Source organism: Schistocerca cancellata, chromosome 3 (assembly GCF_023864275.1).
Source record: "Schistocerca cancellata isolate TAMUIC-IGC-003103 chromosome 3, iqSchCanc2.1, whole genome shotgun sequence".
Taxonomy (NCBI): Eukaryota; Metazoa; Arthropoda; class Insecta; order Orthoptera; family Acrididae; genus Schistocerca; species Schistocerca cancellata.
In genome coordinates this window covers 803,983,244-803,998,499 of record NC_064628.1, presented here as the reverse complement: position 1 = coordinate 803,998,499, position 15,256 = coordinate 803,983,244, and the positions used below count along the sequence as shown (strand labels likewise).

At 39.2% G+C, this 15,256-nt stretch overlaps 1 protein-coding gene across 2 annotated transcripts in view; it reads right to left on the bottom strand.

Annotated features, from left to right (window-relative positions):
- Positions 1-14,886, bottom strand: part of LOC126175863 (E3 ubiquitin-protein ligase Ubr3) — a 281,912-nt gene extending 267,026 nt beyond the window's left edge. The window contains exons 1-2 of one of the 2 annotated variants that reach the window (XM_049922876.1): positions 14,282-14,886; positions 12,422-12,635 (exon numbers count right to left, since the gene is read on the bottom strand). In XM_049922876.1, coding sequence (XP_049778833.1) covers positions 12,422-12,635; positions 14,282-14,507 — 440 coding nt within the window. In that variant the 5' untranslated portion in view covers positions 14,508-14,886. The remainder of the gene's footprint in view (positions 1-12,421; positions 12,636-14,281) is intronic. The other variant, XM_049922877.1, reaches the window with a different exon arrangement.
- Between the last annotated feature and the right edge of the window lie 370 nt (positions 14,887-15,256).

Below are 15,256 nucleotides of genomic sequence, written 5' to 3'. Positions count from 1 at the left end.
AAAGTGTTAGCAATGATTAAATTATGTTTTGTGTAAAGCTCTAACAGGCGGCTACCCCTTTCAGTCCCTCCTTCCATCAATCTTCTCCTACTGTTTCTCCATCTTGTCTTTTTCTTACTATCAAAATCCAGATTCCCAACAAAATGAAATTTTCATTTTTCTGAACTACTGAATAATTTCTTTTATCTCACTATACTTTCTTTCAGTCTCTGTAAAACACAGAGCTAGTCAGCATGTAAACTGCTACTGTTGTAGGTGTTGCCTATGTATCTACCTCAGCCATGGTAATATAGTCACTATGTTATTCATAATAGATTACCCACATTGCTATGTCCTTTTTCATTATTAGACCGACTCCTGTTTGAATTTTTCTGATAACGCTGCACTCAGATGACTGGGAGTCCTGTTCATCCTACCATGTCACTTCACTAATTCCCACTGTATCTAACTTCAACCTACCCATCTCTCATTTTAAATCTATAGCCTACTTAACCAATTAAGGGATGTAACAGCACACACTCAAACTCGCAGAATTCCAGTTTTGCTTTTCCTGATGACATCTTTCTGAATAATCCCAACCCAAAGCTCCGAATGAGGAACAATTTTACCCAAGAGGATGCCATCATCATTAAACCACAAAGTAATGGTGCACATCCTCTCGATATATAAAGGCTGTCATTTCTCCTTGTTTTCAACTGTTCATAGAGCCAGCATAGCAACACTATATTGACTAATGTCACAAGTCCAGTACAGTCCATTATCCAGACTATCGTCCCCTTGCTACTACTGAAATGGCTGCTGCGCCTCTTCAGCAACCATAGGTTTGTATGGCCTCCCCACAGATACCTGTTCAGTATGCTACAGCTATTTGTATTGTACATGATCCAGTTACATTAATGTGACCACTGAGTCACATGAAAGTAACCATCACGTTAAAGTAACCACTGCCTATGTTCAACATCAATGTCCAATAATGACTCGTAGATGGCAGGCAGGTGGCAGGCAGGTGGCAGAACTAGCGTGGAGGCTCTATGAAATGTGTGTGTGTGTGTGGGGGGGGGGGGGGGTTTATGCGAAAATAGTGCAGTCATCATCATAATACAGAAATGGAGTAATTTATCTGATCATTGGCTTTCAGCCCAAGGATGGAAGCATTTCCCAAACGGCTAAGTTTGTAAACAGTTTGCATGTCGCTATGATTAAGGTACACTGTGAATGGCAAAATGCCACTATCCAAAACTGGTGCTGAAGCAACTGTGGTGCATCATGCGCCCTAGGTGACTGGGGTGAATGACAGCTGTGGAAATGTGTACAGGCGAACAGATGTGCAACTGTTCAGCAACTAATCATTCAGGTGAACCAAGGGGGTTAACAACAGTGTCCTCTTAACAACCATACAGTGAAAGTTGCTGCGTGCAGGCTTTCACAGAAGGCAACTGGTTCATGCACCCATGTTGACTGCTCTTCATGGGCGATGGAGGCTGGAATCTGCTTGCCAATATTGCAACTGGATGCCACTTAGTAACGATAGATGCCCTCTTCAGATGAATCGTGCTTTACGCTCCATGGGACAGATGGGCATTGGCATGTATGGCACTGCAACAATCATCTGAAGGGTCCTGGCTGGAGGAGGGAGAGTTATGGTCTAGCTAATGTTTTAGTGGCATTCCCTGGTTGATCCCATCATTCTGAAAGGTGCTGTGGATCAACACAAGTATGCAGTTTGTTTTGTCCTTGGAATGATGGCATCTACTGTCATCTACCAGTAGGACAATGCTACGTGGCACACACCTTGAGGTGTACATGTGTGGTTCAAACAGCACCACTTTACCATACACTCCCCCTGGATTTAAACCCAATGGAGAATTTGTAGGACCACCTCGGTCGGGCTTTTCATGTCATGTATCCTCAACTGAAAAACCTAGTGCAGCTGGCTGTGGTACTCAAGTCGGAATAGTTCCATATCCCTATTGGCACCTTCCAGAACCTTATGGACTGCCTTCCTGCACATCCCTGCTGCAAAAGATGGTTATTCTCAGGCTTCTGACAAATGATCGTACTAATGTGACTGGACCACGTAGAAGCACACAAGCAACCCCATCCAGGCTATGTCCACAGTTCATATGTTTACTGTATTAAACTAATTTAACTAACTTCAGGAATCTTATTGTTTCTTATTACTAATGTGGTCAACAGCTCCCAAAAGATGACATTTCAAATTTTTGTGATACACAGCTGTTGCAGTGCCACCTATTAAACATATCTGTGATGCACTCACTAACAGATTATGCAGATTTCTTATAAACATTTCCTTTCTATTTTGCAAAGCCTGTTCTGCAAAGATCAAACAGCAACAGCAGTCATGAAAAGGCGACACCAAAGTCCTCTACGTGGAAAGAGCTCTATTCCTAACAACTCATAAGAGATTTTTTCTCAAAAATAGTGCTCTTACGGTGTACAAGGCTCTTCCGCTGCTTTCTGCTGTTGGCAGTTTGTTTCCATTTAGTCACAGTCAGTCAGGTGATTGTCGACGGAACTCAGTGAGAATCACGACATCTAAATATTTACTTCAGCAGAATATGACAAATTATTCATTTCTGATATGGAAAGCAAGAACTAAACTAGATGTGCTGATAAGACTGACCTGTAGCATATCACGAGCCCTAAGATTACACTGGAATGTGAGTTTGGTTGTGAGATGGTGACACTAATGACTCTCAACGCAAAAATATGATTGGTGTAGTAGATAAATGTGTAGTGTAAGTTCAGTTCAGCCTAGTAAGACACTCAGTTAGGCCCCAGCTGATGCCTGTTACACATCTACAGAGTTACAAGTTGCTATTTAGCTTTCCCTGCAATTTTTCTAGTAGTATACTTCTTAAATTCTTTGCATGCTTTTCTGTCTAAGAAGTTTAATCTCATGTTTTCGAACTGCAAGTGTATATTTAGGAAGTCTGCAGCACAGTTTTCATTTCTTCTGAACAGCTAGCTATACAATTCATTAAGGGATCAGCATCTGTTTGTGACATCAGGAGGGTAGCTAGTTGCATATCTAGGTGTGTGTCTGCGTTTATACTTTAACTCTTAGTCAATCTTGCTGTGGTGGTTAGGATGAGAACATGCTGTGTGCAGATGCAGAAGGAGCTGGCAGCTGTTCAGGAACGGCTGAATGCTGCTTTTGGCTATGATCAGCCACCTTCAGGCAGTTGCCTCGAAGTTTAGTAATTGCGTAGAATTTGGCATGTCACATGGGTCAACTCAGGTGTCACTTGTTTCATCCATGGGCTCTGCTGCCAAGGCACCTCCTAGTGTATCCAACGTGATGAATCCGTTCTCACAGCAGGGCCGCCTGGCTTCGCCTATTGCCCTTTGAGTGAACAGGTCCAAGCAGGGACACGCAGGCAGGGGTATGCTATTTATCAGGAGCTCCAACATTAGGCACATTATGGAGCCCCTTATGGAGATAGCATTCAGGGCTGGAAAGAAAGCCAATGTGCACTAAGTACATCTGCCAGGAGGGGGGGGGGGGGGGGGGGGGGGAGCTCATTCACAATGTGGGGGAGGCCTTGCCTGCAGAGTGCAGGAAGCAGTCATTTGCAAGTTGTGTATCACATCGGCACGAACAATGCCTTCCGCATGGGAGCTAACAATTTGCAGCATTGTTTCCAGAGTTGATTAGGGTCCTCTGGTTTGGTGCCATGTGAAGGACCTCAACCAAAAACTTCATCAACTCTGTGACGATCTTGGCTGCAGATTTCTTGAACTGTATTATTGGGTGGGGAATTGTAGGACTTCCCTTGATAGGTCAGGGGTGCAAAACACCAATGAAGCAGGTACTCAGGTAGCAGAATACTTGTGGAATGCATGTAGGGTTTTATTGGGCTAGGCGGTAGTTTGAGATAATGTGATGAACAGTCATCAAACAGTATGCAGATAGTGAAATAAGACTGCACTTAGATTAAAGACTCTTTGACTGTTAAAATTTTATCAGCAAATTGTTGAAGCATTCATAACAAAGTACCAGACTTTACTGCTGCCCACAAAAATTCTTGTGCTCAAATTATTATTGGGACCAAGAGCTGGCTGAAACCTGAAGTATAAAGCTCTGAAATGATTAGGAACTCATAGAACAAATATCAGAAAGATAGATTAAGCACCACAGGAGGTGGAGGGGGGCTGCTCATTGCAGTTGACAAGAATATTGTCTCTACTGAGATTGAAATTGACTGTGCCAGTGAAGTTATCCAGTCACCTATAACAGGTCTAGGTGAAAACAAGATAATTGTTGGATGTTTTTACTGGCCACCTGATTTTGCTGTGACAGTTTTCGAGTCACTCAAAGGAAGTCTACAGGCAGTAGCGCATAAATACCCATATCATGCAATAGTAGTTGGAGGTGACTTTAACAACATACAGAGTATATGTTGCGACATCTGTGGATTCACTGCAAGGGGGGGGGGGGGGAGGGGGGGGGGACAGACAGACAGGCAGGCAGTCTTGTTGAGTACTTGTAATTCGGCAGCTCACAAGCAATGGAAATATTTTAGACCCTGCAGCTACAAACACAGCAGATATTATTGATGGCGTCAATATTATTGATGATGATGATGATGATATAGCAACAGCAGTTACTTAAGATAATAAATCAGTCAAGAAGGCTAGTTTGAGGTAACGTGATGAACAGTCATCAGACAGTCAGACAGTATGCAGATAGTGAAATAAGACTGCTAGAAAGAGCAGAAAAGCAGTTGTTAGTATCACACTTAGACAATGAATTGATATTATTTAGTTCCAGTATGACAGACATAGAGGAATTATGGGCAAAGTTTAAATAGACTATAAATTTTGCCCTGGAGAAGTAAGCGCTTAGTAACAAAATTCAGAAAATGCTGAGGAAGCAAACACTGTTGCATTCTCAGCTCAAAAGAGAGCAAGCAAATAATGACTGACATAGGAGCGGAGATTCATGCATCTGCGAAAAAAACTATCCATGAAGCATACAACTCTCATTGTCATACCTTAGCAAAAGACCTGGCTGAGAATCCGAGAAAATTCTGGTCCAATGTAAAGCCACTAAGGGGGTCTAAGGTTACCAATCAGTAACTCACTGACCAGTCTCATGGTAGTGGTAGTGGTAGTATAAGCTAGCAAAAGAAAAGCAGAAATGTTTAAACTTTGTGTTTAAGAATTCGTTCACCCAGGATAATCGTACAAACATACCATTGTTTGACCATCTCAAAGACTTCCGTGTGGACTACATAATAATAGTCATCCCTGGCATAGAGAAACGAGTGAAAGAGTGGAAACAAATATGTCACAAGGCCCAGATGGAATCCCAATTCAGTTTTACAAAGAATTCTATGGCACTGGTTCCTTACATAGCTTGCATTTATTATTAATCTCTCATCCATCTTGCATTTATTGTGAATCTCTCACCCGGTGGAAAGTCCCAAGCAACTGGAAAAAAGCGCAGGTAACTCCTGAATACCAGAATGATAAAAGAATGGACCCGCAAAATTACAGACCAATATCATTAGTTTGCAGCAGAATTCTTTATCACATTCTGACTTCGAAAATAAGAGATTTGTTAGACAGTGAAAAGCTTCTGTCCATGTTTTAGAGTGCAACACTCATGCAAAACCCAATTTGTCCTTTTTTCACATTATATACTGCAAACTATGGATGTGGGGCAAAATTCTAGATTCTGAAAAGCACTACAGACTGGTAATGATGATGTGAGCATATGGTATACGTCCCCAGATATGAATGGCTTGAAGACTTCTTAGTAATAAATACCAGTACACTGTCCTCGAAGGTGAGGTTTCATCAAAGACAAGGGTATCATTTGGAGTGCCCCAGGGAAGAACGTACACACACACACACACACACACACACACACACACACACACACACACACACACACACAAGTATCATCGATAAACAATCACAGATTGCTGCCCACCCTGTCCGACAGATAGTTTTTATACATATAAAAGTGAATGGCAGCTAGCTCAACATGCAGAAAAATGTACATTAATGTGAATGTCTAGGAAAAACAAATTCATAATGTTGAAATAGAGCATTGGTAATGTGCTGCTTGACACAGTCAGGTTATTTACAAATCTGAATGTAACACTGCAACGAGAAATGAAATGGAATGAGCAAATGAGGACTGTGGTAGGAAAGGCAATTGGGAGAATTTTGGGAAGTTTGGTTCACCTGCAAAGGAGATTGCATATACAATGCTAGTGTTACCTATTCTTGAGTACTCTCAGGTGTTTGAGATCTGCATCAGATTGGATGGCAAAAACCATCAAAGTAATTCAGAATCAGGCTGATAGACTTGTTACCAATAAGTTCAAACAACATGCAAGTGTTATAGAGATGCTTTGGGAACTCAAATGGGAATCCCTAGAGGAAAGGTGATGTTCTTTTCGAGGAACAATATTGAGAAAATTTAAGAGAACCGACATTTGAAGCTGACTTTCTGAACAACCCTACTGCCACCAACATATATTTCACGTAAGGACCACGACGATAAGAGAAATGAGGGCTCATGTGGAGACACACTGGCAGTCTATCCCTTGCTTTATTTGTGAGTGGAGCAGGAAAGGAAATGACAAACAGTGGTACAGAATACCCTCTACCACGCACTGTACAGTACCTTGCAGAGTGTGTATGAAGATGTAGTGTAGCCCAAGATATATGTTCTTCATTACAGTAACCTGCTTTTATGTTTTATTCCCAATTTCCCCAAAAAGTCTGATGATGTATTTAAACACTACCCTAAAAAAAAATTACAGCTATCTTTATATAAGAAGCATAGAAAATTATGAATGAACATTCTGATTGGGTACCAACAAACAAACTCATAAATTTTCGTGTTCACTTATCATCATTCATTGAGCTAACAGTTACCAACAGCAGCATGTAACAGAAAAACAGTGCTATACCGTAACTGCATTTTTACTGATATTTCTCTTTGAACTGATGGTAAGTCGTTTATGTCTACATATTTTGGTGATGGCTAAATTAAGAAATAAGTGTTTGGAAAAAAATATAGATTTTTTCCCTTCTGTCCATATGCAAAATATTTTCTTACATTGGATGTCAATTGTCAATCTTTGCATAAATTATTGTTTAACTGCAAATCATCAATGTTTTTCTAAACATATTGTCTCTCTTTATCCAACAGAAACATCCAAACATTACCTTTTCTTTGTTATCTAATGAGTAAAAACGACACTGATAGATGACTGTAAAATATGAAATTTGAGACAATGTCAGAAATGATAGGATGTGATATACTATTGGAATTCTTGGTGAACAACCGAATCAACAGGTAACACTTAAAGAATAAATATACAGAAAATTATCTTTTAAGGATAAATTAAACTTAAGAGGCATCAAACAAAATTAATATACACGTTTATGACTCTAGCAAACAAGACAATCAAAGTTAAATATGAGAGCAAACAATATAACTAGCACTTTCTTGGTAAACAAGTGAGACAGTGCAATCATAATGATAAAGTTAATGGAGACAAAGAGACTGTGGTAACATGAATGCTAAGGAATGGAATAGGCATTGTATCTCCTTAGCCAAGATGTCGCAGGGTTGCCACAAGTTTCCCCAAGTAAAATTCCCTGATATTTCCCTGATTTCCTGACAAGTTTTAGCATTTTTGCCTGACAAATTTTGAGATTGACATGAGCAAAAATGTTAAGTACTCACATCAACATCTATTGTAATGAACTGTTTTCAGATGGAGAAAGCAAGCCAAGTGGTATGTGTGTTTCATTAAGACTACTGATGTTATTTTATATCAATAAAACAAAACACATTTGGTGACAAAAATGCGCATTTCCTTGGAGTTGCAAGACAGATTTAAAATATCTTCACTGATTTCAGAAATAACCTCATAAAAAATTCGGCCTTTTGAAAGAAGCATATAAGGTGGGGATGAGTTGCCTAAACCAACACTATAGACAACCGCCAATAAAATGTTGGTTCTATTACATTCGTTATTGTCAGTTATTACCCACTGTGTTATGTCTATTACTTTAGAGGTATTGTGTGTCCGCCTGCTTAGCTAAGTGGTAACGTGTTTGCCTACCTTGCAGCGTGCCCGGGTTCGATTCCCAGCCAGAGTGGAGATTTTCTCCACTCATGGACCTGGTATTGTGTTACCTCGTCATCATTTCATGATCACAGACTCACAGGTCGCCCAATGTGGCATCACCTGAATGAAGAGTTGCAACCCGGTGGCCAAACATACTTTCTAAGAGCCAAAATGTACTACAATAAATCAAATGTCTGTAAAACGCTGCACTGTACAATGTGCTTGCAGTGAGACAGTTGCAGTTCCTGAAATTCGTCGGCAGGCCCGATCTCTATGAGATACCTGCAGAAATGGCCTGCAGTTTTCACCCGTCTTGGAATTCCACTCATGAGGGCAGCTATTTATGTGTCATGGACACCATATTGATGCAAGCAAATTGCAGTGATCAATCCATGCAACAGATAACTTGTGTGAATACCCTGAGAATTAATACGAATGAGGATAGGTAACAACTCAACATGAAGATGTTCGCTGAGCCAAACAGGCACATAGAAGAGACAATCATACTCTCCCAACTAAATTTTAGGCCATAGACCTGTCAGAAAACAAGAGCACAAACACTTTCACATAATTACTCAGACTCAACTCATGCACACACAGCCGCCGCCTCTGTCTGCTGTGTCAACAGTCCCTGAGAATCAGATCCAAACAAACCACTCCTCACGCCTCCCTGCCTCTTGCTGGCAGCTGCTAGGCTAGCAGCAAGAAGTGGTGGCAGCACTGGCTGCAAGGTGAGGGCAATGGTAGGACGGGGAGAAGCAGTAAGAATGAGAGAGTAGGGAAGCAGTGCATGTACTCGGCTGCGGCCAGCCAGCGACAATGCATGATATCTCAGTAAACAAACCATTGCATCTACTGCGTTTTCCAGTGTTCTTTTAAAATTTCTCTGATATTACACTGATTTCCCCAACACGTTTGAAATTGCCTGATTTCCAGAGCTTGTGGCAGCCCTGTATTGGATATCATCACAAGAAAAATGCAAAGCTACAGTACATTAAGAATCTTCTTAGGAGGATACACGCATTCCTAGAAGACTGTTACAAAAGAGTAGATGAAAATCATCTGATATATGTAAAAAGTCCTGAAAAGACAAGATTACAATACTATCAATGAAAATGGGAATGTTGGGGGAAAGTGAAACTAACAAATGTATTACAGAGATGGATAACGGATGCCTAATATTTGGTTTAACAAACATTAACTGCAACAGTTTTATATATAAGGAAGGACAGAGAATTTGTAGAGAGCTACAAACCCCACAGTGTTTTATGATGCCTTGCAATGATTTGTATTAAAAATTTTGCAAACCTTTTGCAATGTGCAATCATCCTAAGAAATTAACAGTGCAGGTTTTAGAAATTGGTGCCAACATGAAAGGAGGTTATGAAATACACGAGTTATCATTTCAACAGTAATTACAGATTCTGTGAAAGATTTTGACCAAATATCTGCCAAAAGCTCATAAACAATCAAATCTATGTAAAAAAAAAATTCTGTAACAGTTGTTTCAATTAGACAACAATACGGGTGTGGGAAGGCCAGGAACGATTAATAAATTAAATAAGGTTACACCATTTTACCAGATATACTGTAAGAGCCCTTCCTTAATTAGATTACCTGTAGACAGGAAAATTAAAATATAAAAATGAGCTAGATAAGGTGACTATTTAGCCAAACATTTTTTTTATTTGCTTAGGGCACAGGTATATTTTCTTCTCCCAAAAAAACAATTTCAGAAACTCAATAGAACAAGGAGAGTACAGATGAAAATTAGTTATAATAAAGAAACACACTGTACTGTTTAATGACTTTTACTTAGAGCAAATGAAAATGACAAGCAGAGGGGCACAAAATCAGTATGAGGATACAAAAAAGATTTGCAGTTCATATGGGAGTTATAGAATGGTATGCTCAAATACAGTTTTTCTAATGCAATTGAAATAATATGGGTCAACGGACAAGTCCAATTCCACCCGCCAGCTTTGACATACGACATAAGGCTGTTGTAGTGTGTGACATCACGACAGCGCGGAGTTTAGTTTGTGAGAGTGGTGTGTTTGTAGGTGTCGTTTTGATGTGATCGGTGGTGCCCTCTAGTAGTGTGTGTGTGTGTGTGTGTGTGTGTGTGTGTGTGTGTGTGTGTGTGTGTGCGCGCGCGCGCGCGCGCGTTTTAGGTTTAGTCTGCATGTGTGGCGTGTTTATAGGTGGCGTATAGTTGCGGTCGGTGGTTCTCTCTGGTGGTGTGTTTATGGGTAGCGCGTTATGTGGCGTATGGGGTTCATTTGTGTAGTAGCATTGCATGTCTGTGGTACTGGTGGAGACGGTGCTTTCAGCAGAACATTATTCAGTGAGTTAACGATTTTGGTTTTGTTATGTAGACATTATTGTAGTTTTTTTTTCTGTTTGTCGTGTATGAATTTTGGTAAATTGCTTTGTTTATGTCTTTGGTAGGTATGGATATGACTGACAAGCTCAAAAGTTTTAGGTTGTCAGCAATGATGGGGGACAGCGCGTTGTCTCTAATAAAATTTCTTCAACTATTCAGCCTGTTGGCTGAAGTCGTGAAGTGTCCAGTATGTCGTGAAGAAATGAGGATTACTAAAGTTCCGGCGTCTTGGACCAGGGACGGATATATGTGGAGATGTCGTAAGGATAACAGGTCAAGGGAAGTGCTCAATTCCAATTTTGATTTTCAAGGTGCTGTTTTTTTGTGGTAGGATTAAGTGTGGTGGTGGTGGTGGTGGTGGTGGTGAAAGTTTTTAAATTTATAGTGTGGTATTGGTTGTTTCTGTTGACCTATATAGGTCAAGGGAAGTGACTGATTCCAGTGAATTTTGTGTGGTGGAATTTGGGAAGGTTGTGGGGTCTTGTTATTTTAGTGTTTTTTTGTCATTTGGGGTAGTGGCGTGTGTTTATATTTAATTTGTCCCCACCCAATAACCCCCAATTTTCCCTGCTGGTCCCATTAGTTTAATTATATTTTTGGAGGAATATCTGTTTGGTGGTTTTTCAATCTATTTTGGTGTTTGTTGTCATGTTTACATGATGACGTCATAGGAGTGGTATGGGAGTTGTTGTGAATGGTCGTTTCTGCCATATCGGTGACGCCATTGGTCAAAGCAGAGGGATGGAATTGGATACTTCCGTTATCCCAATAAGATATACAATCAATGTGGACTTGCAGATATACCTTGTGGTTGTGAAATATCTAAGCCAATGTGATGTGTGATACAATTCCAAAAACAACACCCATTACTGCATAATGGCAGAAGCACATCTAACTGATAATAGTGAAGAAGTTCCATGCTAATTATCCTTATTAAACTGAGATACAAGCAAACATCTACATTAGAATTGGTGCTGAAATGCCAATGACAGTGGTTGCTGCAATCTCTAGCTGCAAAAACATTGTGCTATGAAAGATTCAGATTGACACCATAGGTGTAGGCCTAAATGTTTTTGAGTGGGAATCAGTGTGCCTTCTTTTGGATGATAGAGGTGTGGGCATAAGAGTTACCACTGCATCTTCTACAATGGATTAGGCATCTGATGTCCACATGAACATTCCAAACAAAGCTACAAAATTATGGGATGCAATCTGGGTTTTGCTTGGTGCCAACCTTTAACATCAATAGTCATCAACCCTAGAGTCTGATCTAGCTGCTCGCTACTTTTCATATTAGCCATGTTTTCATTACATTTATAGTAACATAGGCCTTCAGCAAAGTCATAACATTTCCCTCAATTCTATGATTAATATCTCACAGTACATCTTCTTCCATGTGTGCCTTCTGATAACAGAAAGTATTGTATCAGATGCACATCTGCGCCACAAAGTTTGCTGCTGAGGGGGTTAGTAGTGGCTGCCAACTACATCATCAGCCAGTGTCATTACTTTTGATTGCTGGTAGCTTTCCATCCACTCTTTAAAATCTAACTCTAACACTTATTTACAGCTGCCAATTAAACAGCTCGCATATGATGCTCTTCCTCAGTTTTTGTTGTTCTCTCCATCTTATGCAGTCTTAACTTTAATCAGTAAATGATTCATATGGTCACATTAGCAACCTTTGCCAATTAAAGAAAGTAATGCTTCATATTCCATTACATTGACAATGCCTAAAACAATATTTCTTTTTCCACTGCTAACAAACTTTATACAGTAATTGAAGATACGCATCACATGTCTTTTTTTAGTCTTTTGCAATGATATAACCACCTATTACTAAATAATAAACCCAACTTAATTAAGTTAAAAATCTGGGAACAGAAACTTAATCAACAATTATTACACTTACCCCATTTCCTTCATGACAGATGTGTCCCCACAATCACAAGCACCTCCTGCTTGACTACGAAACATATTGAAGTCATGTCCCACATGGTTCCCCTTTTGGAAGCACTCAGCACAAAGTGACATACATGGAGAAATGCCACATGTGCGACAGCGATATGCCACAAAGTTGGCAGTCCACACTAATCCGCATGTTGTTGCATTGTCATACCTACGAACTGGAAGATGTTTCAACATAAATTTTAATTTTAATAATATGACTACATGTTTAACTACTTATCAAAAAAAAAAAAAAAAAAAAAAAAGTTACATACAAAGGGGGTAGCCTATCACTGGTTTGGGACAAAAATCATCTCTTCCATATAGGCATGCAAGAACCCATAAATGTGTGAAACCAGATAATTTGCTAATTGTTGCTAACTTTCTAGAAGTGAGGTAGAAGTTAAAAACACAGCTAACACAGGGCAGGTAACAGTGTGAAACTGACCACATCTCATCAAAATCTTGATTGGAAGATGATAATTTGTACCAAGTTGTCAACGCCAATAACTGAATAAATTAAAGCTTGTGGTAATAGATTGTTCTGTAGTGTAGTCCAAAGCCCTATTTAATTCATTAATTAATGCACTTTTCATTATAAATGATGAAAACTGCAAAGTAAATACAGAAAAAGTGTATTACAATTAGAAAAACGTCTGAGGAGCATTTTGCTGCTTACTAAGTACATAAATTAAGAAAAATGCAAAGTGGGGCCACCATGTGATTCATTTCAATCATTTATCTGCTGACACCTTATATGTGGTGGTTATTAAAGGCTCAATGGGGTCACCAATTTAACTGGACAACTGAAAAACATACATTTCTGTGGAGCTTTAAAATTACAAAATCTGAATACCTATACTTAGAAATATTACCAGTCAAGTTCATAAACAAAACATCATCTGGACACATTCTATATCAATATAGGAAATTAATCAGATGTATGTAAAATAGACTTAATATTAAATATATGATATTAACACTACTCAAGAAAAAGTCATTTAATCACCCACAGAGTCGCACATTTTACAGAGGCCCTACGACACAACTCTCTGAATTTCTCAATCTTATGAACAACTACACTATTTCTGGCCAACCACAAACTAGGCTGCAAGTTCTTACAAAGAAGGAAACTTGCCTCACTGTACCACACGCAACAATTTCACGAAATACACTGTATTTGCTACTTATATATGCGAGAAGGAAAAATCGTGGTTATTAAATAGTTATATAAAAGAATTATACCGATTGAACTTTTGGTGACTTGAATCCGTCAGCGAGTTTAAAGCAATATCTCTAACGTAACAAATAGTGCATAGGGTAAGTGATTAGTTGTAATCAACAAGAAATAATGTTATGATGTGCCAAAATCATATTACATAACGAACAGACGACAACTTCCATCAAACAGATACATATGTATAATTTTTTTCATTCGGCATTTCTGATTAATAACACTCTAAACTTAACACTTCTTTGAACACATCAAATTGAAAATAAAGTTTTATTTCTTTTTATTTTCATCTCGGTACACACGTCTGCGCAAAAGATGATTAAATGTAAGCAATTATCCTGGCAGCTTTCACTAAAGTGAAATTATTTTCACAATTTTATTAATCAGCTATTACACAAAAGCTAGTTTTACGCGCATACTTCGTGAATAAGTGTGTGATGCATAGTACGTCTCACAGCTGATATGTAAACACACGTCATGTCAAGTACATTATCATCCAGAACGAGACAGCATTTTTACGACAAAACTGGGTTTTCTTTATTAAGCATGTAAGCACGGTTAATAGTCATTTAGTACACTGGCAGGACTTACCTATACTTGCGAATTCATCAGGCGTCTTTCCTCCAGCCATCAACCACTTGATCCAGTCTATAGTCTCCCATTCTTCTATGGGTTTTCCAGGATTTAATATTATATCCAATAGTTCACTCAGATGCTGCGGAGATGAAGAATTCGAACAATCTGCATGGACGTACGCTGCTGCACCTCGTTTACCCTTTTTCATTAACACATGGGCAGCATTACTATTGGATGCCATTCTTGAACTAATCGTAAAACTTCTTTCGCCAAACAAGTAATTCCATTAACGCCCAACCCATACGACTTATTGTAGTAGAACGATCTGTCAAAGCGACGTATAGGCAATGATACACCATGAAAATATATTGGGAATAAAAGAAACAGACTAAACGGTCGATGGCATCAGCAACAAATTAAGCCTTGACATCAGTAGACTAAGCAATTTTGAAGGTTAAGCCGCGACGATCAATTCGATATAAGGTCAAAAAAATATTTGTTGTGAACGATAGAGCATTATGGGATGGATGATAAAAACAGATTCTTAAAAATATTGCACCATTTCCCATCAACAATCCTAACTATCAAGGACAAATGAACTTCAATCATACTAGATGGCAGTACGTACGATACGGACAAGACAAATGAAAGTCAACTGTCTACAGCTGCGAAAGCGCCCTCTAAATTCCAATCAAAACAGAAACAAGTCACAGACTATACTGTCTGTGATTCGTGGCAACCCAAAGATATCAACTCAAAACGTTTCCCTAGTTAGACAAAACAAAAGTAGTATCTTTGGCGTATAGACAACAGTTCAGTAGAAAAAGTACGGCCTTTCTTGTTGTTCTGCGAGCACGACTGGTTAAGTCGATTATCACAGCTAAACTACCCGGCATGAATCGATATGAGAACAATCTGATTAAGTTAGTTATTGGAGAACCCACAGTTAACTAGAGCTCGAACATTATCATGACGTATCTTTTAACGTAC